Genomic DNA, 26442 nt, shown 5'->3' on the forward strand with positions numbered 1-26442 from the left:
TACTACCTAACTCTTGACAAGGAAAACTCCTTTGACAAAGAGTTCTTTTATTTTCAAAGCACAACCCTTTTTATTGACTTTTCAAGAACTAGACTTGGGCTTAGGTCTAGAGCATGGAGATCAAAATATGTGGGCTAACTTTAACCCACTAAAATAGTCCTAGCCCATGAAAGCCATGGGCTGATTTAAGTGATAGCTTTAGGCCTTTGATGGGCCTGAACCAATGGGCTTTTTATTTCTTAATTATGTTTTTAATTCAGCATCACTTGTACTCTTCACTTCATTCAATTATTATAAATAAAGGCTTGCAGTGTCACAATGACACAAGTCAGGATTCACTCACCTCTTTCAACACTAGGTCTTGCAGATTGCTTGCCAGGGCTGTTGATTCACAATCCCCTATTCATGAGTCTAACTGAAGTGTGGTGTTGTTTTTTAAATGAGAAATTACATCATATCATTTGTTAACACATTTTGTTGTCAAAATACCATGCTGTGTCTGTCACATCCCCCCAGTCGGTACCCTAATTGGCATACCCGGGTGTGTGATCCACAGCCCCGAAGATCAAGTATCGAGGAAATCATCCTCCCACATATGCAATAACATAATAATGAACAGAAAAATAATCAATGTTTTAATACTATAAACAAAGATCTAAATCAGGAAATGAATATCAGTCTAATCAGAGTGCGGAAAATGATACCAGATGTAAGCACATCAAAAAGAAGTAGAGTGAGGCGGAAACTCACTCCACAGTTACAGCGGAATGTAGCACGTAAGTCTAAAAAGAATTACAACTGTTTCTAAAGAAAAGTAAGGAAAGAAAATCAAACTGAACTATGACTTTTCTATTCTATAGATAACATCTTCAAAATAGTGGACTTCATCAATCCAACACAGATGTTCCAATTCTATGTTATGTCTAAACATAGTACGCAACTTGATCGCTCGAGGGATCATCAGTGTGATCTTCATTGTTGCCAGTACCTTGCGTGTAGTACGCTTTATCGGTTTGCGCTTCATTGTATTGTCCTTCATAGTAGTCAATACCTGTACAATAATCTAACAAAAAGATTGCACAAAAAGGAGTGAGTTCGAATGAACTCAGCAAGGCAAGTTAACTCATAATAACATAAATAACATGCAACAGAACATAACAAGATGCTATGCAATATGAAACAGATCATGTATGTATGCATCTAAACTCTATGTATGCTGGTCTCTATTGGCAGACATGCTTTAAGTTATAGCACCATACTCCTTTAGGAAGGTCTCAGTCTCTCGGCTCCGGTTGGTAATGGGTCCGTCATCCCTTAGGATATTCCATGGCTGGGGGTTAAGTCACCGCTCTCTCACATCACCATTGGTCTAAGTACTGACGCATGTCAGGGTTAAGCCTAGCCCAATGCAAGTCATCTACTCAGTTATATCAACTCAGATCCAGATACGTCCATTCCTCCCCTCTCGGGATCCTTTCCGGTATCCTTCACAATAGAGTCAGCGTATTCCCTCTCGGACTACGGACTCATCAACCCTATAGGTCATCCACATATAGTAAACGGGAAGCTCTCATGTCCTCTCACGGGTTGGTTACCGGTCTTGAGCACCCATGAGCCCAAGTCTACCCATATGCAACCCTACCAATAAATGGCCCCCACAATGTGATTCCCGTCCTCTCACGGGTTGGTTACCAGTCTTGAGCGCCCGTGAATCCCTATTGCTACCACGGGTCGTTCTGTCTCAATACCCTTCCGAATCGGGTCTGATATAACGGGGACATCCTAGCCAAACACTGCTAGATAGCCCTAGGTATGACAACCAATGGTTCAAGAAGGTGTCAATGGGCAACCTTGAAAATATCCCATGCTATTTCCGTTGATGTCCAAGGACAGAAGTGTCAAAAAGACACCTCTCAATCCCAAACCATACTTAATCAAACACATTCTCAGATCAGTCATGACGTACAAAATCAACAACTCATCATACAAAGAGAATGTAAAAACATAATCCAATCATTAAACAATGTGCAGTAATAAGCATTTCATATAATGTTGAATAATGAAAAAGAAAACATAAGTGAAGTGCTACTGTACTTACAGTAGTACATCAGAAGTATAAAATACAAGAACAGTAAATAAACTCAGAGTTTCTTAAAGTAGAAACCAAAGGGTACGCGGTCTATGTTATTATGAAATAACTGTCCTTACCTTAATTATCGCCGAAGATAATCCAAAGATCAAAGAGAGAGGTTACAAACTTAGCAAATAAACCCCTAACAATCATAGATACAATATTAGGAAAGATGCCTAAAAGATCAGAGAGAAAACGAATCAAACAGAGCGAAAAACAGAGCTTCTGACTTCATTGGTCGATTGATTGGTTTACTGACCCAGTCGACCAACAAAGTCAGTACGAAGCAAATACGGGAATTCTGATCTAAAACTCAATCTACAAGGTTCGAAACTTTATGAAACTTAGAGGAAAACTTTAGGATAGTATTCTAACACTAAGGGAGTAAAGATCGGGCACTAATAATGATTAAAAACATTATCTTCAATTTAAAATCATGGTTTCCCCAATTGGGAGAAAACCCTAGAATTTGATGAAAAATATACTATGGAAATTATAGCAAAGACAAGGGATGATTTAGATCTCATCCAAGGGAAAGGTAATCAAAATCAAATACAAGTACGTCATGAAAATTAGATTTGGTCGGCTAAGAAATCAGATCCATAAGAAGAACTAGGGTTTCAAAAGGATCTTACAAGAATTAGGGTTGAGATCTCTATGCTGATCATAAACCCTAAAGAAAGAATGAGATCATGGAAGAGATGATTGCAAGGATGCAGCATCTTCTTCCCAATCTCAACAAGAACAAGATCGAAGAATGATAAATCACGACACCGAAGAGCTTACTAACCTTGTATTAGCAGATCAGAGATGAGAGACTTCAGATCTTGCAGAGAATTCTTCGAAATCACCGAAGAGAGTTTCAAACGAGTCTTCCCACGTTCTCAGAGTGTTTTGGACGCAGAGGACACTAAGAAACACGAAGTGTGTTTAAATAAAGAATGAAAAACCCTAAAATTGTATTTTCTCGGATTTAACACAACATTGGTCGAATGCTTGGTCGACTGGCCCAGTCGACCAATCAATTGACCAATCAGGTCAGCAAAGTTCAAATAGGGAATTGGAGGATCAAATGAACACCAACCTAAAGAGCTTTTGCACACACATCAGGTGACATACCTAGTGTGTAGAAATGCCTTCAAACCAAGTCAGATAATACTCCAAGTTCTTCAACTTATCTCATCTTCAGTCAGATGCAGCTTTCTTTCCAGATCGGCACAGACTTCCAAGATTGGAACACCAACATCAACATCCATGGGTTTTAGGTCAAACACCATGTCTTCTACTGAGATGGCCCACAGTTGGCTTCTTCCTTTACTCCGGGTCTTCGGACCTATAAACAACTGGGTTTCCGGGTCAAGGTTAGGGCTAGGTTAGGGCTGGATTTCACAGTGTCAATGACGAATATCGTTTTAAGCCACAACTACCCATGTCAAGGCAGAATTTTAGCTTTAAGATTTGACTTTATGTTTGTATGAATTTAGTAACCTGTGGATGTCTAATTATCATGTCATGTCATTTAAATTTATATTTATTATTATAATAGTATGTATCTCTGCTTTTTTGAGATCTATGCAGGATCAATGTCCTTAAATATTCTCAATTGCTTCCGTCTGTTTTCTATCCTGTCAATTATATAAAGCTCATAAGGGTTGTCTTTCCTCCAGATGTGGGTAATGTCATGTAGCTCCTTTTGTGATGTTCCGTATGACTTGTTAAGTTCGTGTCTGGAACATCCGCATCTGACAGTTGACAGGTAGTTTATATCACTGACAGTACACTGATTCATTTATCTGTGTGGAATTCTAATTTGTTTAGAGTCTTGCAGTGAGCGGCATTTGTGTGAAGCACTTCTGGTTTGGCTAGCTAGTAATGCAGAACCATGTAAGCATCCTGACGACACTGAAAAGGACTATGTTAGCATCCTGAGAAAGGTATACAAGAAGCAGTTTACATTGATCAGAACATGAAAGAGTTTCTTGATTGCAACATTGAAGTTTGCTTATCCACTCAATTCATCTCTTAGGAGTAAATCAGTAAATTATATCAAGGAAATAAACAGACAGAAGGAAAATAGAGGAACCTCGATAAGTATTCCTCAGAGAACGTAATCATTGGGAGGGTGTGCTAGTGGGTTCCATATTCAGCTACGGCTACACCCTATTCAGAGGGTTGCCTCATACAGTCATACTTTTATATTTATATTCAGACAGGGAAAGGTGACCAGCAATCCTAGGGACTAGGGAGCAGGTTTGGCATCTTGTTCCCTATCTTACAGTGAACACTGAAAGGTCAATTATGCCAACTAACTGAGCTGAAACCTTAATGCTAAAACCATAGTTAGACACAGGATTGGAAGGTGATCTCTTTGGTTCATCCAATTGATTTTTTATTAATATGCAAGTTGTCCCATATTTGTGTACAAGAATGCCCTTTTATGATTTTCTTGTTGAATAAAATACACCACAAAAATATAAAAATATGCAACAAAAAGACTAGATTATTTAAAAATTACCTATGGTTCCAATCATGACTATGGATTCTTGTTTATCTGTTAGTTGTGTATTATTTTTGAGTTGCAACTGGTATAGCCTTCATTTTCAACACCATCAAAGTCAGAAAAATATGGTGATATCTGTCAGAGTTATGGTTGTGTCATCTGCTTCGGTAGACTCAGCTCTTGATACGTAACTTCTATCTCCAAGAGCACATCTCCTATACATAAATGCACTAGCTCTCTCCACTGTGGAAGACAATACTTCTTGAATTTCAAACAGAATTGGTTTGCTTGACATAAATATACCAATAATTAAGGCAACTCCACCAAATTTATCACTCAACCAGTATAGGCTTGCTTTATTTAATGTGTTTGTGGTTCTGTTACCTTTCCTAAGCTCACTTAGTATTAGCTCCACAATAGGTTGACCCAAAGTTTGTATAGTCCATTTTGCAGTCTCTGTCACCTTGGGAATTGGCCATTTGTGTTTAAAATAGAATTAAAAGTTTATTTTTAGACCTGATCTATGAGCATCAATCAGTCCCACCACATCATAGACATATATTGTTTTTATGTTAAGCCACATCAAGTCATAAAAAATCAACATTTAGTGATATCAAGTCATCATCAACAACCACCATCAACTTATTGTAGCTAGATGGGATCATCTATAAGGATTCGAATAGAAAGAAAGGAAGTTATCACAACACATTTAAAAAGAAAAAAAAATAAGAAAGGGAGGAGGGGATGTTTGGGGGTTAGGGATGGAGAGGGAGGAATACAGAGGAGTAAACTTAGCTGCATCCTAAGAAAACATCCCTCTATGTAAGGTTGATTACATGGGTACTTGTCCTCTAAACAATTATATTTGCAGTTATGCTAGGCTTGACCCTGGCATATGCATATCTTTCCTAAGTACTTCTCCAGTGATCATTATAGGTCTGCCTCTATCTCATTTCACTGTGTCAAACTGAATCCAGTCACTCTTCCTTACGGGTGCCTCTTAGGGTCTCCTTCAAGGCTTCAAACATATACCACCTCAAACGGCACATAGAACTTAACTTGGGTCAGTGCAATAACAGCTCTGATCATTTCCTACTCTACCTCTCCTAGTCTTGCAGTCTTGCTGCATGTCCTCTTTAACATCCTCATCTTCTCTGAACTTATCTGTATCATTCTTTTTCACCGCCCATTATTCTGCTTCATATGCCATGGCTGTCGAATTATGGTCTTCTAGAATTTTCCCTCAGCTTGACTAGCATGTGTTTGTCACATTACATTGTCAAATCACTGATGTAACCAGGGATGGGCCTCCTAAAATTGGGCACAAAACAAGACCCGAAAGGTGCACCTAAGGATGGCCAAATACCCCAGGGGTATTCTGGTCATTTCCAAGCCACTCTTTTGGGATCCAATATAGGTATTATTTTGCTCCCCACGATCCCAGGGTCAGGAATATAATTTTTATTTTTTTATTCTGATGAGCCAGTTAAGAGTTATAAAGCTTTTAAGGTGGGGATAAGTTTCCCTATTTAGAAAGGGGATCTAACCTTTTTGAGTTTAGCTCATATTTGGAAGTCAGAATTTGAGTCTTAGAGTTCTAACTAGGAAAGAATTATTTCCTTTTTAGAACTCCTATTTTTTATTAGGAAAGAGTTATCTCCTTTTGGAGTATAAGCATGAGTTGTTGGGTCCTAATTTTTCAAGTTTTGTTTACTTTGGGAGCAAGTTACTTATTTGAGTTTAGTTGGGTTTACAAGGCTATTACTAGCCTTAGTCTTTCTTGTAATAGCAGTCTTGATTATTGAATGAAACCAGAGTTTGACAAATTGACTTGAGGAGTCATGGGATCCCTGGGAAGGTGACTTGTAGCTAGTATTGTGTATTGTGTCTTCAACCTCAAGGTTTTCTTCATTATTTCAAGCATTTGAACATGAAGATTTCTGCAGTTCTTCAACTACAAGTAAGTGAAATACCCCCGCCCAAACCGTAACCCTTTCCTCTCTGTGTCTGCAACCCTAACAGTCCCTTTGCTCTCTTGTTTGGCTTGGTTATACTCCCCCAACCCATCGCAAATCGCCTTAGAATATCCCCCTTTAGCCCCTAGACCAAATGACCTTCCCCCTTGCAACCGTAGATCATCCCTGCTACCCCTGTTTCTGCGCAAGCAGCAGCACCTCTCCTTGAATTGAACCCACCACCCCGGCCTCTCTTGAGCCCTTTCCCCCTTTCCTAGAATCACAACCAACCCTAGAACATAAACAAAATTTTCTGACCCTAATCTGAAATTTTCTGCAAGTCTTCTTCAACAAAATTTTAGAAGCTCCATAAAACCCTAAACCAGACCTTCCAGACCCCATTAACTTTTCCAAAACCCTCAGTTCTAAATCTGAAACATAAAAGCAGCAAAGTCAGAGCCCAAAAGCCCACTGGCCAAAACTTCTGAAAACCCTAAACACATCCTCAAGCCTTAGTTCCTGCAACCATATTTGAGGGTTTTGGAAGTTAACCTTAAACCTGGGGTTACAAGAAGCACCCCCTCCATCCCCCACCAAAAAAAATAGAAAATTGGCAACATCATTCTCTATGTTGCTTTCTTTGTTAATGGTTGATCCCAAGTATGTAAAGCATTCTTCCTGTTGTAATTCTTGGTCCTCAAGCTTCTCCATTTTATCTCCTCACTCAATTGGCTGAAGTTTTTTTTTTTTGGATGAATAAATAATTATATTAAACAAAGAGAAAACAAGAGAACAAGGTCTTAAGCAGAAGACTGAAAAGAAGAAATAAAGCCCCAGGAGACAACAATAAGCCTATTCCTTGGGGTATCATCAACTGGAAGATCGGGGATAGCTAACAGTCCAGAAGATATATAAAATAGATGGCATTCTAAATCTTGTCTATAGAGCAGGATTTGGAGGTCCATCTGTGAAGATTGCGCTCCCACCATAGGTGATGGATAGAGGCATAGTACTCTAGCTTACCAATTCAATCACAAATGGAATTACCTGAAAAGTTCCTCAAAATCTAAGACCAATCACTAGTAAACCGGAAGGAATGCCTTAAACGGGGCCAAATGGAAGCTAGGGCTTTTTCTCAGATAGATCTGGAGAAGGGGCAAGAAAAGAAAAGGTGCTCAAGCTTCTTCAAACCGTTCCAATAGAGGATGCATTTGGGGTTAGCAGGAATATGGTGGTCAACAAGGAAGGATTGGGTGGGGAGAGCATTGTTAAGGGCCCTCCAAAGGGTAAGGGAGTGACGAGGAATGTAGCCTTTGAACCAAACCAATGGGGGCTTAGGGTTGTGGGATTTTAGGAGATTCTAGGCTGATGAGGTGGAGAAGGTTTTGGTGGGGGAAGGGAGCCAAACGTAAGGTCACAAGTGGAACCCCCGGGAGGGGGGGGGGGGGGGAGATTCCCAAACCAGTGTGAGAATGGGGAGGGGAATTGGGTTCCAGGATCCATTTGAGATGAAATCGGACAAGGGGTTGGTTTTGGGGGATACGGGAATCATAGACAGTTCGGGGACCAAAGTTGTTAAAGAGAATGCCCATCGAATTACACTTAATGACTTAAGTAAAGCATGTGGAATGCTTGAAGCTTCCTGGAATGTAAAGCTTGAGGAATGCTTGAAGCTTGCTAGAATGAAGAAGAAGAGGCTCTAATCAATGGTGGATTTGTTAATCTTGAACAAAATACTTGCTCAACCATGGTCCCCTCAACTTAGGAAACCATGATCCTCAAACTCAATTAATTTTATAAATCATCAAAATTGAAAATTACAAAAACTGCTAAGCTATTTTAGCTTTCAAAAGACGCTGGGACCTAGTTGGATTCCTTAACAGACAAGGATCCCAACACTTAACGTGGACTCTGATCCTTAGCATGGACTCTTGATTTGGAATTTAATGACTAAAGATATATGCTTAAATAAGACTTTAACTTGAATAAGCACATGCCTGAATTCTTTTCTAATTAAAACTCTAAAGCACATATACCACTTTAAGATTACCAAGGACTGAACAAAACAAACTTTAATCAAATACAACTCCTAAAACCGATTCAAACACTACTCAACCTAAGAAATTAAACTCAAATAAAACTCTAGAATTAAATCTGGAATTAATTCTAGCATTGAAAAGAGGGCTAAAATGCTAAATACCCATACTAGGCAGTTCGGCCAGATCAAGGAGGCTTCTTGGGGCCATCCAAGGGGCCCTACTTAGGGTTTCGGTGGGGGGTCTTTGTGTTCACATCAGATGGTAGTTTGATGTGTAAACTTGATTGGAAAAAGAGGATGATATATAGGCTGTGGAATGGATTTCAAATCTATTTTAATGGTTAATTTTGAATAGATGTAGGTTATAATGGCCAAGGTTTGGAGAATTTAGAGGATTAGAAGAGAATCTTGGGGATGGGGTGACATGACGTACTGCTGATTTGAAGAAATAAAGGTGTAATGCTTGAAAAAAACCTTGATCTTGTAGGGACTTTTGCAATAACATGGAGAAGAAATCACATGAGAGACATGGTCATACAACCATACAATGCCATTTTACCTCTCTAGTAGTAATAAACAAAACTGAAAATCAATTTGAGTTCATGGCTCAACTGAGCAATTACATCTATACTTAGAGCAACGTTGACTATCATAAGTTTTAAACTCAAATTTAGACCCAAATTATTTAGTGACACGGACACCAAAATTATACTCCTATACAGAAGAGGAAATGCCTTACGGGATCCTCATTTTAAATAATCTAAATAATCTAAACCGACTAGGAACTTGAGATTATAATGGAAGTAGACTCATAACAGGACTCTTAACAATTCTAATGAAATAATTCCTCTTTTTTCCTACTTTCTACCCATATTTTAGGCCATTGAAGCAAATTACAAAACAAACCGATGGACTTAAAGGCCAAATACGTGTATGATCCAAACCTCTGGGGAAAGAAGCAAATTTGGTGGTGGATCTGCATCAGCAACTCATTGGGCTGCCCCACCAATTTTGAGTGCAATTGAGTTTACTTTTTCTGGCTTGGTTCGATTAGAAGTTCTAGTTTGGGGCTAGTAGCGGATAAGAAAAATCTAAATGGGATTGATAATTATTTCGTTAATTAAAGGGTAAATATCACTTACCTCCCCTCTTAGCTGGACAAATAGCACTTACACCCCCTCTTAGTTGGATAATATCACTTACCTCCCCTCTTACCTAGCAAATATATCAAACACCTCCCCTCTGTTAACCTTTTCGGTTAAATTTAACTTTTGCCGTTAAATATTTTTCTAAAACCCCAAATTACCCTTGGCTAAAAATATATTTTTTATTTTAAATCCTAAATTGCCATAATCACCCTAACAGTTAAAATACTAAATTACCCTCAATTAAAATAATTAAAAACCAAAACTAAAATCCAAATTATCTTTAGTTATTAAAAGCCCAACGTACCCTTTTTTTTTTTAAAAAAAATTATCAAACAATTAAAAAATCCCAAAATAGTAGTACGTGTTTAATTTTATAAACATACCCTTTCTTTTTTAATTGCATTTTTAATTTTTATAGTAGTACGTGTTTTTTTAATTGTTTGATAAAAATAAAATAAAAAAAGGCATGTTGGGCTTTTAATAATTAAAGATAATTTGGGTCTTAGTTTTGGTTTTTAATAATTATTTTAATTGAGGATAATTTAGTATTTTAACTGGGGTGATTACGGCAATTTATGGTTTAAAATAAAAAAATATTTTTAACCAAGGGTAGTTTGTTGGGTTTTAGAAAAATATTTAGCAATAAAAGTTAAATTTAACCAAAAAAGTTAACAGAGGGGAGGTTTTTGATACATTTGCTAAGTAAGAGGGGAGGTAAGTGATATTATCCAACTAAGAGGGGGTGTAAGTGCTATTTGTCCAGCTAAGAGGGGAGGTAAGTGATATTTACCCTTAATTAAATAAACAAAATTAACTAATTGCTTAGCTATAAACGTATATTCCAAATAAATTCTGTTTAATTATGTATTTGCAAGTAAACCCTTACTACTTTGCATAATTATGTACAAGACCCTTGTTCTTCTAAATTCTAATATTAGTTGAAAGAAGGGAAATTACTGCCAACCCTTAGATCCATTTTAGGCACATCTAGGAAGCCCAAGTGTGGAAAATCAAAATTTGAAATATCCAGCTTAACAAAATATTAAATATAATAAAATATTTTAAAGTCTTAATGTTAAATCATTTTTCAAACCAGTGACACTAATTTTACAAGTTGGTTAAGTATTTTCCCATCTTAAATATTTGTTGCACTGGGTAATGGTTACTGTTTAAGGTGACACTATCATTTGTAGTCTATATTCATATTTCCCGAATATTTGCCCTAGGTTCATTTGAACAATGGTCATTCATAATCTGAAGTGTATTATAGTCACAAGTGCCCATCAGTAAAAGATCAAGGTCACACATGTCAATTCCTCCATCACAACTGGGAGTACTACACAAGGTTGGATATCTACCATTCGAGGGCAATCTTGCCCTTCAAAAAAACTGAGATCTCGCTCGAGTTGGCGTGATCTCATTAAGATATTGTAAATTTTGGGAGCTTATCTAGAGTGAACTTGAGGGCCTATCTTGGGAGGTTTTAAAGGTCTGGTTGGGTTGAAACTTGATATTTAGCCTGTTTTATGCCTTCTTAACACACTAATGGCCTTGATTTGTGAGAAAACAACCCCATGCATGAGTTCCAACTCGACACTAAGTTTAAAACCGAAAATGCTGCATGAATGAACATGCAATGTTATAAAACATGAAATTTAGAACCATTAATTGATATAAATGAAAACCAAATGAGGTGAACCAGGTTGACAACCCCCCTCCTCCCCCCGAAAAAAAAAAAATCGGACCCAAACCCCAGTCCCAAAAAAGCTAATCCAAAGCAGGCCAAATTCTCCCAAGGGCATTTTTGTCATTTTCCCAGCCCTTTTACGGCTCAAGATGGGTCTGCATGTGCTTGGAACCCCTTGATTGAAGGATTGCGGATGTCTTCCCTTTTTTCCTTAATTTGAGTTAGTATTTTTTGAGTTACGAAAGAGTCCAAGTCCATTGTAAGTTAGTAGTTTGAATTGTGGTGGAATTCGTTAGTGTGGATAAGATAAGACTCTTTACCAAAGAGCGTTCTTATCTTCTAGGAGTTTGCTTTTCATTGAGATTTGTCTTTTATTGGTTAAGAGTTCAAGTTAAAGAGTCTAGGACAAGTATTAGGATCCTTGTATATTAGGGATTCCCACATTGGGTCAATGTCTTTTAGATGCTGTAAATGGCCTGTTATTTTCATTGTAAATGGCAGTTTGGGTTGAATAAATTTTGAGTTTGTGGAATACAGGGTCGTGGTCCCCTTTGGGAGGGCCACGACGGCTTTGAGGGAATTTTTTTTCCAATCACAAACAGCAGCTATTCTAGATTCACAGCAGCCATTAACCAACTTCAGAGCTTCCAACAAGTAGGTACATATCCCAGCCCCATTCCCCTCTTCCTCCCTCTCATGCAAAACTTTCCCACCCTCCCCTGCCTTGCGTGGCCCCATAAGGACTTCCCCACCACAATTGTGACCTCTCTCTTTCCCTTCCCCTTCTGTTCCAGCAAGCCCCCAGCCCTCTCCCTTGCAGCTGTAGGCATCCCCCACCCCTTCTCTCCCCTGCAGTAGCAGCAACCCTACCCCCTCTGCCAATCCCACTCACCCAGCTCCTTTAGCTCCCTTTTGCCTCACCCTAGAATCGCACCTATCTCTAGACAGTAGTCCTATTGTTGATTCCATGATTAAACCCTATTTCCCTAACTGTTAGCAAATTCTGGACACCATCTTCTTCCTTAGGAGAATTTCTGCAGATCTTAAATTTCTGATATCTGATTCTTTCTTAGGTTCTGTTCATATTCTAAAGTCCAGATCAATCAAATTCAATTCTGAAGTGGCAGAACCGCAATAAACCAGTTCTGAAACTTCAGAACAGTAAGCCAATTTCCTTCTACTACCCTAACCGAAATTCCCTCCAAAACCCTAGTTTTCTATTTTAGTAAAATTCAGGTAGACTTTCTATTGCAGCAGGGGTTTTCGGAGTTTCAGAATACCCTGAACACCCTGAATCATCCCTCCCTTTTGCTGGAATTCCTAGGCAGCCCTTAGATCTAGGGAAAATTACCATAATACCCTTACTCCTACACCTGGGTTTACATCACCAAGTGATAAGATATATCAGATAACTCAAATTGTTCCATCCATGCGAGTGGAATACAACATCATATTTATTGTAATTATTTTAATTAATTTGTTAAATCTTAAAAAAAAATACGACAACCATTAATTTTTTTTGACTCCATGAGGTTGTAGCCCTTCCAATGGAGTCTAACTATATTAGATTGACTTTCACAATGTAAGTATTTTTCAATGTCTTTTAATTTTAATTTCTTAGAAAACGTATTTTAAATCCAAAGTTTCAAAAAATAAATTAAGAAAATTTTTTCCGTGAAAGTGTAGATCAGACAAAGATGTTAAACATATGTTTAATCCACACTTAAAGTCCTACTTTAGCTCTTAGTATTTGGAAAAAAATCAAATTTGTGGAAAAATTTCACCTTGTTTCAAAAATACCTTCAAATTGCTTGATTGATGTTGTTTTGTTGATGTGGGTGTGTTAAAGAGTCCATAGTGTGTTGCAGGTGAAGATTTGACGAGATTTAAGTGAAAATCCAGCTAAATTCACCCTTCAAGTGTGCTATCAAGGATTTGACATAGGAGGCTAGAGGAGTGACTGAGAGTCGAGACAAGACTGGAATCTTGTCTCTAATCGAGCAAGAGGGAGTAAAAAAGCCTCGGATTTGACTGAGATCTCAAGAAGACTGAGATCTCAGTTGTAGAAACCAGGTCTTGACCATGTTTTCTTGTTGGGCTGGAAAAGTGAGGTTTCGAGCAAGATCCCTACCATGGTAATACATGTAGGAACGAAAATTGTTGTTCTTCTCAGGGTTGGCAAGGCGACCAAAGTGATTGGGGTTCCCTGAGTCGATTAGGTGACAAAGCGGCATTTAGGCAGCAATAAGGTGACCAAAGCGGTTGGGTTAAAAATGTTCAATACAATTACTTTTAAACTACTTTTTAATACAACTACTTTCTATAAGAAGCTAAACAAACATTCAATAGTTACATTCATCTAAAAAAGAAAGCATTCAAGAATCATAATTATGAAAAATTATCCAAAAAAAGAACACAAACATAAGCTCATCTCATCAAGCATCATAACAATGACTATGTACTAACAAGGCCAACACGATAAATTAATAGATCTCATTATTCTGATTTCCAAGTCATTGTCCATTTAATGATTCATTGATTCTCGATGTTGAGTATGGCTTATGCTTCACATTCTATTGCCGATGGGCACGCGGATCCCGCTTTGGGCCTCCGAGTTCCTTTGCAATTTGGGCCTTAATTTCGAAATGAATAAGCTATTAAATTCATATACGGCTTTGTAGAATAAATTTAATTAAAAAAAAAAAAGAAGTTAAGAAAAAAATATTATGTACAAAATGTTAAAAAAACGGTTGCTTTTGCATCTAGGCGGCAAGAAGGTGCACAAAGCGGCAAAAAAAATGGCGTGTCAATTAAGCGGTTCAAAACAAGGGGTTTGAAAAACTGCCTTGCCTCCTGGGCATGCCGAGGTGGAGGCTTTGACAACAGTGATTCTTCCACCAATGTGTACTCACATTTGTACGTTCCCCTTGCTGTGACTAGGTGTACCAAATATATGAGCGTATGATGATGGCTATCCAACCCAAACCGTAGTCGTGACCAATGTACAAAATTTCGCGAAATTTTGATAATCTCGAGACTACCAAGACAAAACATTTATCAAAACAAAATTTACTCAGTTCACTGAATTTTGACAAAAAATTTGGTATTTGGTGAATTTAGAAATTCTTGATGAAATTTATGAATTCTAAGGGGTTGTGTTTGTAAATAGTAATTTGTAAATTTTTTAAATTATAACTGAGATATGACTACTTCTCAATATCTATTCTTGCATTCTAATGGAAGTGTCAATATTTTCTTGTATATCCGTGTTTACATTTGTGAACTACATGATCCAATTTCTTCTGCATACACCATACAAATACATGTGCAAATTCAGAACACCACTTTGTGTTAAATTTTAGTAAAAAAAAAACATCGCCATTGTGTTTATTGGCCTCAACACCAAAAATTAGACCCAAAAGCCACCAAATAACCACCAAAACATCGAATTGCCATGGTGTACCATGTTTCTCTGAAATCTTGTCAGAAATCTTGATATATTGGGTCGAGACACCAAGACGAGTCAAGATTTTGAACTTTGGTCATGACTACCAATTTATTATAACCCATGGACACATGTTGGTCACAATAATATAATGATAGATGTGAATGTATTAAATTAAATTACATAAATGTTTAATTACAGAATGAACCTTGCCAAAGAATGCCCTAATTGATTACATAGACATGTACATCCATCATAGCCATAGCGATGTATGGAGCATGCACCGATGGGATGAGATGAGTTATAGAGGTTGAAAGTGTAGTTGGGGCATGTATCTTCAATTTTGAGAGGAGTTGTTTTCTTCCTGAGGTTTTGTTTGGTTTAAATGAGGCTTTTTGCATTTTTTTTTGGATTTTTTTGTTTTGTAATGCTTCTTTAGTTCTTCTAAGATGGCCTTTATTTTTTTCTTTTCTTTTCTTGGCTCATTCATTTAAAAACTGTTAAACAATGGAGTTAGAATAATATTTAACTGTTACTTGGTCAGCAAGATATTGCAGAATATTCATTGATCTTATGTTGGTCTATAGTGTTGTGGTTATTTTTGGAAAGATATATGTGAGACAGATCTGATTTTATTTGTCAGATTTAATTTTATTTGCTTCTATATTGCCAGGGAGAAAATCTAAATTGTTTGTAAACTGTCAAGGAAAGATTTCCTGAACAGAATGTTGAAATTAATCTGTATAATCTATGCGTGAGGGGGAGAGCTCTGATTCTGTGGATTGTTATCTCCTCCATTCTTCTCTCTCACCACCTCTTCTATTGATTTTTTGTTTTTGGTGGTTGTGTCACATGGTGTTAGAGCATTTCTGATTCCTAGGTTGCTATTATTCACTTACTGGTTTGAGAGTGGTTTCAACTTCCTCTTGCTTATGGTAAAACCCTAGTTCAAATAAGAGGAAAAAAACTAGGGTTTTGATGAAGATGGTGACTTTGTATGGAGTCAAACTTAACTATTTCTTCCATCGATATTTGATGTCCCATACATTGTATCTGTTCCTGCAACCTTGTGCAAACTAGAAGCTGTTCCAGATCTCCATTGAGATTGCTGATAATTATTTAGGGAAAAAAAAAACTGCCAAAATGATTTCTGCTACTCACCTGTGGCTTGATTTCCCTGCTTAAATGGTTTCTTCTATTGTTTCCTGTTTTTGGCTGCTGTGTTACAAAATAATACAAAAAACTCGACTTGCATGTTCTCATCCTAAAGGGTTCGAGGCTGAAACTGGGCCGGGCTTTTGCAATCCCAAGCCCAGCCCTATATGTTCTAATCTGACCCCATTCCCGCCCTGACCCTAGTTCAGGGCCAATGATTATTGTCCCTGGCCCTAAGCCCTACAGGACCAAGCCAAGCCCATTCCCGCCCTAATTGGCCCTAATTGTGCCGGGTCGGGATGGGCCTGATTGGCCCTCATTGGCCCTGGCCCTGGCCTTGACCCTTATTGGCCCTGACCCTGATTAGCCCTGATTGGCCCTATGCCTAGCCCTTATTGGCCCTGTCCTTGGCCCTAATTGGCCCTGACCCTAGCCCTAGTTCAGGGCCAGAATATTTTGGCCCTAACCCGCCCTTAGGGCCACAATCTTTAGCCCAAGCCCTATTCGGGCTTAGGGCGGGTCAGGGCCGCCAGGGCCAAACTCGCCCCCGTATTAAGTCATGCAAGCTTTGATGTAGCTCCATTGATGTCTTTTAAATTAATAGGTTTGGGATCATCATGGAAATGTGGTTGTTGAGTTGACACAGAAATTTTAAGATAAATATATTAGTTCTTCAGAAGCCTTTTTTTGGAGTTAGTCAGGTTGGTTACATAAGGAAAGTGGGGCTAAGTTCTTACAGTGTAGGATAGGGAAGGTCGAAAGAAGTAGAAATAAGGATGAATTGATACTTCTATGTTATGTTGAAGCTGTTTTTCAATTTTAAGAGAGGGTAAAAAATTCAAAGAAGGTGATCCCCTTGAACTCCCAATTGGGGGAGAAAATTCTAGCTTAAGGAAGGTGTTCTCTTCCAACCACCATCCAAGACAGGGTAAAGTACTGAACTACAATCTGTAGTAAACCTGTTATGCTGAAGCGTCGATGAGTTATATGTTTTCATACATGAATTGATGGCAATAGGAGGACCTTCCTGGCTACTAAGTTCTGTATACACATAAATGTTGGCATTCCTATTCAAATTGAATTATTGTGTTGTATTTTGTCTTATGCTATGCTGATATTATTTTCTTTTCAATACTGTTGACATTATATGAACAGATTAAGTTAAACCTTTCCTTTCCTGGTTTGCTGGGGGCGGCTAGTTCCCTACTTGTGTCTGCATTTTACTGCCATGGGAAAATGTTACCATTCCAATTTCTGCATTTTAAGACATATTTTCCATTTGTTCTGAACAGGTCCGTCTTCGCCTTTTGCCTTTATGGTTTGCTGCAGGTACCAACCTCATGTTGTCATTCTGTTTTTTCTTGCACAAGTAAATTATATCTGGCTCAAATCCTTTCTTTCAGGGTCCTCAACAGTATTAGTTAAATTAGGTCCATTTTTTCAGGAAAACGGAGGGATTGCTACTTTTTTAAACTTGCAGATGAGAGCTGTAATGGCATCCTCAATCTAGTAAAAGATCCAGTCGCAACCTTAAGGCGTATACTAAGAGATGGTGACTTCCAAAGTCTGAGGATTCGTTTAACTGAGTTTACGAAGGTTTCTTACTGAACTATCTCCTTTGATCTTTGTTTCAATGAGCATGCAGGTCAGACTTGGCTTTCAGTTGACTAGACTGGGGTTTGCATCTGATTGAAATTTATCTTATCATATCACTGCTTCTTGATTTTCTACTCTCCTGATGGCTATGCATGTGACTTTTCTTGCATGGTTCTTTCCAACTGTACACACATATATCCTGTGAATCCAGTCTGTTGCAGCTTTATGTAGGCTGCTTTTGATGTGAATTGGAAAGGAGGCTACTAGTACCCTGCAGCCCTACCAGCAACCCAGGGAATTTCAGCCAGCATACGGGTATTTTGGTCATTTTGGGTCTCCTAGTCAAACCCAATCTAACCTAGTTTGATTCAGAGTCTTGTTAGGAGTTTAGATCTACTTTAGTTTTTGGATTTGAGTCCTTAGTTGTTGAGTTATCAAAGAATCCTAAACTAGCTAGGAGTCCTAATTAGAGAAGGATTCCTTTAGTTGGATCCAGTATGTTACTAGGATCCTAGATCTACTTTTATTTTGAATTTGAGTCTTCGTTTGTCAAGTTACTGACGAGTCTTAGTTAGGTTGGGATTCCCAAAAGGGATTCCCTTAGTTGTAGTCTACTTCTTGCAAGGATTCCATATTTCCTCTTAGTTTTCAATTTGGATCCTTTTAGAGATATGAAAGAGTCCTTGTATGAGCATGGGTCCTGATTCCACATAGGAGTCTTAGTTTGATTGTCTTCTAAAATTGAGTCCTAATGATGCAACCCAGGGTTTAGGGTTAGATATCCTGGATCTTTTAAGTAGAAACTGCTCACGATTAAGGACTTTAAATGTTTTGGCCAAGGGTTTTATAAGGCCAATAATGCTGCTGGGATTGTTATTTCAGATTTGAAACTCAAGTCCTAGGTGAACTAGGCTTCGGCTAGGTTTAGGCTTTGGGGTGTGGGAGGGTATCCTGCAGTTCAGAGCTGGTAATTTAGAGCTGGTAATATCTCTGTTCTGTGGTTTAGGGACTGGTTGGAGGAGGTAGGGGCTGAGAAATGAAGTTCTGAGAACTTTCTGGAGTCTAAAAGTTCTGCAACTTCTCAAGGATGAAGGTGATGTGCAGAAAATTTCAGAACTCAAGAAAGATGGCTGCTGCTTTGGGCAAACAGAGGTTAGATCTTGTTCAGCAGGCTTGGGTGATCCTGAAAAGGGTATAATGGGGTGTTTTGGGGCTGGAATGTGGGAGTCCTAGTTGGGGTGGGATCTGAAAACGTTGAAAGAAGAAGGAGATGGGGGTTGGCTTCTAGGGTTTGGGAAAAGGGGCTGGAGATGCTTGATGGGGTTGTGGATGTCTTGGACTTACTATGGGTCGGTGCTTTGCTGGGATTTTGCTGATGTAAGCTTGAAGATGTTTGATTACTTGAATTAATGCTGCTGGAATGCTTTGAAGAAGATGAATTTGCTGCTGGAATTTCTAATTTTGAGAATCACTCTCCAGCCCAGGCCGTGTGCAAAGGCTTCTGCACAAGCAGAATCAAGGGGCATTTTGCCCTACGCAGCCTTACCCCCAACAATTTTTGCTAAAAAGACCAAGGGCAGACCTAAAATGACCATATGAGAAGTAGTGGGGAAAGACATGCATTCTTTAGGCCTTGTATTGACTATCAAGTATGGCCTCAAATACAACTGATTTGAGGGCAAGGATCCATGTAGCTGACCTCATTCAATTGGGATAAGGCTTAGTTGTCCTACATGCCTAGGATGCCTACCTAGTTGGGTTCCTTGTTGACCTTCTACCGCTTTGGATTTGCCTAGTTGTCTCGACAACTATGGGCAAGGGAATAAATCCTATACTTATCTGCGCACTATATTTCAGATGTTATTTTCATGTATATGTTCCTAGAAAGGAGCGCCTCATGAAATTTTACGCCCTTGATCTTCCTACTCTTTCCTTTGACTACCACTTATTGAATCCAATGTGTTAAAAGTGCCTTTATCCTTTTCAAAATGTACTCTTTTGGGAAACCCTATATCTGACATTAAATGGAATATATATTTCAAGTCTTACTTTTTGTGTTTGAATTCCAATTCATTGCATAACATTCAGGAATGTATTACTTATTTTCCCTCTTTATTATGTCCAGCGAGTGGATCTGTCCGATTGTCCACAGATTACATCAGCTTTTCTGCAGTTGGCGTTTCCTTCTTATAGTGTGGAACCCTTATTACCACAGAGAGTTGAACAATCTTTGCTTGGGCTTGAAAATCTTGATGGGGATAAATATCCTATCTCACAATGTTTGGATCAAAATTTGTCTTTTGAAGCAGTACATGTGATGGACATTTCCAAGTGGTCAGGGGAGTTTGAAGCTGCCATTGAGCTCTTCTGCAAGTTATTCCCATCATTGAGAACATTCAAGGCATCTTACTGTCTGAATTTCAGAATGACGACTCTGTATCATTTGGTACAGAAATGTCCTCTTGTTGATGAAGTTGACTTAACTGTTGATCTTAATCCAGCAAAACCAATGCAAGTTTCAATAATATCTTCAAATATTGAGAGTTACAGGGATTTAAGTGGTTCATCATACAAAATGGTCCGAGATGAACTATCATTTTCATGTATAACAAAGCTCACGTTGAAGGGCCGAAGTGATATTAATGGTGAGTCATTAATACCTTTCTGATGTTTTTATTGAACAAAATATTTTTGATAGAGAAGCTTGGTTGTTGAAGTTGATGGATATAATAATGGATATCTCACATTGTCTGTCTTGTTGCCATAAGTGTCCAATGATTCCAACATTTAAGGGATGTGCTAGTCCAGTATATTATTCCACTGGACAATCATGACCATTGAATTTTTGGTGAAGCAGTTATGTTGTTTGTACCTGGTTAGATGATAAGCTGATGAATGATTGGGGAAAATGCATTCATATTTGCTGAGCTTTTGCAGTTTTAATTGCAAATTATGCTTTTGTGAACAGACTCTTCTCAGGAGGTGTGGGGTCTTCAGAACCTTGATTTTGCATGATGTCTAGGTGATCCAAGGTGTTGAAGGGACCCTGGACAGAAGGCAGTGGTAACAGGGTGACCAAGCTGAGCCTGCCTAGGGCCGAGGCAATGAAGTTCTTTTTTTTTTTTTTTTTTTTAAATATGTCTGGATGCCTAAGCCCACACCTTGACAACCATGTCCGGAACTATATATCTCCATTGTGATTCATATTTGTTATAGCTTTTAATATTTTCTTTTGCTTTTCAATTGAGTTTCCAATGTTTCATTAATCACCCTACTGAAAATATATATTTTCTGATGGCAAATTCCAGATGTGGACCTTGAGAGAATCTCCTCATTATTTGTTTCTTTATCCCACTTGAACATTAAATGCTGCTATTCTGTTACGGACATCGGTATATCCAAACTCATATGCAATTGCATGAAGCTTCACTCTCTTGTTGCTTCTGATACTCGCTTTGGAAGGAATTCAGTTGTGTCACTTTGTTCGTCCTTTCCTTCGGATGGTTTTCCTTTGGTGCATTGTGAGCAGAAGAATTCTAAGTCATTGGCCTTCAGACTCCAGAAACTTAACATCGGTGGATGCAGAAGTGAGTGATTGTAGGCTTCATGATGATAGTCACTTTCATAATATAAATGTGCTCACACACATACATGCACACATAGACCCATGTCTGCATATGCATGGTTGTATATTCAGGAATTTTATTTGCGGCAGCTAGCTGCTGCTAGTGGCTGCGATCGCGCCACGTGCGCAGATGTAAATCTGACGGTTATAAATACAAGTGTGGGATGTAAAAGTAAATATGAATTTTTTTATTTTACAAAATCTCTACTAATTTTTTTATATTTACAAATAAACTCCCTGTGTTCACCGACTCCGACTGAGATGAATTCGATTTGGGTTTTTCGATTCTCCCACTTTTTCTTCCTCTCTTCTTTTCCACTTGTTCCGTTTTCACTTCACCTAAGTTGCTGTAAAGACATCTTTGATGGATGAGGCAACAGTCAAATAGTTAAAGGCATTCCTCAACGTCTATTTTTCTCTTTCAATCTCATAGCAGTGTCTTCCAACTCCAGCAGAGCTTGTTGCTCCATGGGATCACCTTCGAAAGTACTGCCAACAAAGGAGAACGGCGTGGGAAACATATTCCGCATCAAATCTTTGGTGTTAGCCTCTAGTTTACCATTCACTCGGTTAGAATAACGGATAACATTCTTCATGTAGGTCTCGACATCATTGGCTAGGGTTTTGAGATTATTGTCGCCGTCCGGTGAGGGTCTATCTTCCATCCAACTGACCTTGCCGACCAAGTAAGGCCTGTTACGAATGATTGTGAAACACGAAATATCTCCTGCCCTTTGCATGTTATATAGAATCTGTCATCAAGGAGGCGTTCGTGCTTGATAACCTCGCCGACGCAGCAACATCGGCAGTGCCATAGTTGAAGTTGTGGTAGACAACACCGAATAGGAGATCGGTCTGGAGAAGGGTGTGCCTCATGATGCGATGTCGGAATTCAAAGATCTGCAAGGCGAGCATGGATTCAGGGAAGAGTACCAGCGGGAAAGGGAAGAGAGGAAGAAGAAAGTGGGAGAATCAAAAAGCCCTAAATCGAATTCATCCTCCCGTGTTCAGTTGGTGTGTTCAGGGAGTTGTATTTGTAAATTTTAAAAAATTAGTTCAGATTTTGTAAAATTAAAACATTTATATTTACACTTGTATCTCTGCCCTTTAATTCAGAACCATTAGATTTGCATCTGCGCACGTGGTGTGATTGCAGCCGCTAGCTGCTGGCAGCAGCGGCTGCCGCAAATAAAAATCCCTATATTCATCTAAAAACATGTATCTATATGTATGCTTGCTAAGACAAATCGAAGTCAAAATACATTTGAGCTGGGATTAGTATATTTCAATCTACTTTTCTTTTTCCCAATTCAACCTTATTACTTGTGGCTTTAAAGCTTCCAAAATTGGAACTAAAGACACTAAAACAGAGCTGTTTCTTTTGAAGGATTTTGTGTAGGACTCATCATCAGCTTCCTAAAATGTGCAATATAACGCATACAGAATTTTAGTTGAAAGCCCAATGGTTGTACAGTGGCTGTTGGCCCCATGTAGATCAAGCTTGTGCAGCTGCTGGTCTATCGGGGTCCATTAGATTTCCCTTCCTCATTTTATAATTTTTTCCAATTTAGCTGGAACCTTATTGATGTAAGTGTGGATTTTGGGGGAATATGATTTCTTTCACACGTGATGGATCGTTTTTGTCCCAGGTGTTGATGAAATGTCTCTGTTAAAGTTGTTATCTCACACATACCTTCTTAAAAGTTTGTGCATGAGGGATACTGTTCTAGCTGATGATGCTCTTTTTAATTTGGAGGGTTTATCCTTGGAGAAGCTGGATGTCTCAGATACCATGGTAAGTTTACATACTGAGAAAGCTTTTCTGTTATTTTTATGTCTTCAATTCTATTGTCTAGCACCTTGGCTCAGAATTGAGCAACTTCTGCATGATAATTGCTGCCCAAATTCTCTGTTCAGGAGGATTTAATCTCCCTGAAACAAAAGTAGCTGTTAAGTAACTTCTCATCTAGAAGTTCGATGGTTTTCTAGTTCTTGTTTCCAAGTTTGTTGTTTTTCTTTTCCACTTCCTTTGGAACTTGGTTTGGTTATCATGGGTGATGGGTGACAGGCTTTTTGAATGGTCCTGAGTCTTTTTATTTTTTGTTTCACAGCCTTTCTGGTGAAAGTGTTGCTAAACCATGTACATAGTTGTATCTTTTGGGTTATATTTCTTCTGGGAATCAATTTTCTTTGCTTTATCAATGGTATTCTGTCACTCATCAGTTAAGGAGGTAGTTGTGGGAGTAAAATACCTGCCACATTACAAATGAATGGAATCATCGTAAGTATCACCAAAAGAATTATCGTCAGGTTCAGCATCCAAATCGTATGTAGCTTGATACTCTGATTTCCATTTTATGGCTACGACTCTGTGTCAGTCATGGACGTTGACATTTTTGAATGCTTAATGTATTCTTACCCCCATCCCCAACCCAAAAAAACTTCACGGAAAAAATAATCCAAATGACAAGGCAAATAAGAATTCTGTTAAACCAGAAGAAAATAATGTACAAGAAGCTCTCAAAAAACAGAAGAGGAGAGAATGAGAGTGATGGAAAAACTGAGAGAAGTTTCATGCATGGAAAATTACGTCTTCACATTAACAAGTGACACATTAGCAGTAGCACTTGGCTGGTCACTCTCGGTAAAAACATCATTGTCACATGCTTCTGCAGACACCTCTATGATGTTTCTTGAGTTTGTATCAGACACCCTACCCATGTTGGAAACTAATGCAATTTTGTATGTAACTTTGTTATCGAATTTACTACTGTTGTTGATTATTTGGGTTTGGCTTCACTTTCTGCAAGTCCTGTCTTTCTTGGAGATATCTTCTAATTCATTGGTGAGCCTTGAGAAGTTTCCTTTCTGTCTCAGTTTGTCATTTTTAGGCCTTAACTGTCCTCCTGGACACTTAAATTTCACATTGGTCACCAGTCCTGTTGTTTGCCTAGATTGAATATTCTTTTCAACAGGGTCTCTGTTTTCTATGAATTTGTACCTGGCTTATAGGTCAATTTTTAAGCCTCATGCCCTCAACCATGGCTTATTTCCAAAAAGTGGTTGGGAGGGAAGAAAGAGAAGAAATTCCTATATATTAACCAAACCTGGGGTAGTTGGAAATTTTTTGTTAATATTTATCTAACTTTGAGCCACATGCCATTGTTAATTTGGGGCTGAAACTTACCTGGTGAGTGGATGTTGAGTCCTACTACATAGCCATCTGCTTTTGCCATGTCACTCTTAGCGGAAGTTATAAATACATCACTTCAACAAAAAGAGGGCGCCGAAGGAAAAAAAATGAAAGAATAGAAAACATTGGCAACATTGTCCCTAGAAAGTATCAATAATAAAGTATATGGCTGGGGCCATTCTTTTCGGAATGACATTGAGATCTCTTTTCACAATTTAGTTATTTAAGCTTCTCAAATAGACACAAGAAAGATGTAAAGTATGTAATTATGTATGCTAATAGTAGAATTTTCTTGTACCTGTGCAATTTAGGTTTCTGAAGCCTCATTAGTTTACATTATCAGAAGAAATCCTGGGTTACGGTTTTCAAGGCGAAAGGTGCAGGAACTTGTGTCCTGGTGGGAGTAGACAAGAAGGTGAAGTTATATCTGAAGTTTTGTCATACAATTGTTGTCCCCTTGGACAGGACATGTATTTTGAGTTAGGCAGGAAATGCATTTTGGAAGAAGTGGCCTTTGGATGGGGATTCTCTCTTTTCTCACTGAAGTATTTGGGACCAGCAATTAAATCACTAAGAACCATAACAGTGGGTCTTGGTGCATCATTTGGCAATTATGAACTCACGCTACTGCCTGAGACTTGTCCTATGCTGGAAGCGGTGGTTCTTTACTTTCAGGTATATTTTGCTACTGATCTGAGATAATTGTAGGTAGTGATGACTGGAAACCAATGGGTTATTGGTGGATTTGATACACAATCTGAATGGTGAATCAACTATTTGGCTATTGCTTTTCGAAGTTAGATTTCTTTAATGTTTAAATCATCTGCTGCTTGTGTTTCCAGTCATATTCATATACCTTTTCTATCTCCAAAATAATACAATAAAGTGAAAACTCCTAGTCACCACACATGGTAGAAAATGTATTGCAACTATGACCAAACTGGGTGTTACCTTACATGGTGGCAAATGGATTTTAACAATGATACTTGTTCTTCCTCGGGGAAGAATGAGTAACATGACAGAGTCGGACCTTGGTTAGTTACAGACTGACCATATGTCAAATCTCAAGCCAAATACAATCATTTATCCTTTCAGGTAATGCCATGCCATCCTGGGATCAAGGTGTTTGCCTGTCCCAAGGCAGTGGAGGAGGCCTGCACACTAAGGGATCCAAAAGTTGCCTAGGAAATTAAGGCACCTGGACATGCCTAGGTGTAGTTTGGCAACTGGCTGTATGCACTATGCACCCCATCAATTGTAGTGCAACCCATTGTTGTTCAACTTCTTTTAATGGTTTGTCACCACACTACCTCCAATAGGTGGAAGCCATGTACAAAACTTCAGTTATACCTGAACTGCCACGTAGCAGACCATGTGGGACATGGATGGAATTCATTTAACTGACATGGTGACAATAAGTTTATTGTCAAATTATATTAGATAATTAGTCATCCACTTGGATATCCTTGGTGGGATTGCTTAAATGTTGGTGCCTTTGGGAACAATGTGTGCTGTTTTTAAGGGCCACCATTGCCTGGTTTCCTTTGGGTACATGTTGCAATGTAACATTTGGATTCATCATATCTAGACCAGCTCTTCCCATCCTACAGTGTTATCAATCTTATGGCTTTTGTATGCTACAAACAGGTTATATCTGATGTTGTTGTGAAAAGTATCGTGGAATCCTTGAAACATTTGACATTCTTGGGTCTATGTTACTGTCTTGGTGACCTGTCTTTGTTAAGCTTCCAGTTTAGTATGCCAAATTTGAGGAAACTGAGGTTGGAAAGGGTGACTCCATGGATGAAAAATGCTGATTTGGTTATTCTGACTCAGAGCTGCCCAAATCTGATTGAGTTTTCATTATCAGGATGCAAACATCTAAATTCAGGTAAGGAGACATCAGTGTAAGAGCGTAGTTTAATCATTTTCTGACATCCCATGTGAGAAGTTAATGTAGATTGAGTAT

The 26442-nt window shown here is 38.5% G+C and overlaps 1 protein-coding gene and 1 pseudogene across 1 annotated transcript in view; one reads left to right on the top strand and one right to left on the bottom strand.

Annotated features, from left to right (window-relative positions):
• LOC149024134 (BTB/POZ domain-containing protein FBL11-like) overlaps positions 1 to 26442 on the top strand; it is a 39464-nt gene that overhangs the window by 12084 nt on the left and 938 nt on the right. Inside the window, 10 exon segments of the mRNA XM_089144464.1 lie at positions 3799 to 3887; positions 3960 to 4065; positions 17352 to 17388; positions 17504 to 17655; positions 19781 to 20300; positions 20964 to 21242; positions 22930 to 23075; positions 24785 to 24834; positions 24836 to 25148; positions 26121 to 26364. Coding sequence (XP_089000590.1) covers positions 3799 to 3887; positions 3960 to 4065; positions 17352 to 17388; positions 17504 to 17655; positions 19781 to 20300; positions 20964 to 21242; positions 22930 to 23075; positions 24785 to 24834; positions 24836 to 25148; positions 26121 to 26364 — 1936 coding nt within the window.
• LOC149024135 (uncharacterized) lies at positions 21620 to 22231 on the bottom strand (annotated as a pseudogene).

This window comes from Hakea prostrata, chromosome 2 (genome assembly GCF_041222555.1).
Source record: "Hakea prostrata isolate BN-2017 chromosome 2, UWA_Hpros_2, whole genome shotgun sequence".
NCBI lineage: Eukaryota > Viridiplantae > Streptophyta > Magnoliopsida > Proteales > Proteaceae > Hakea > Hakea prostrata.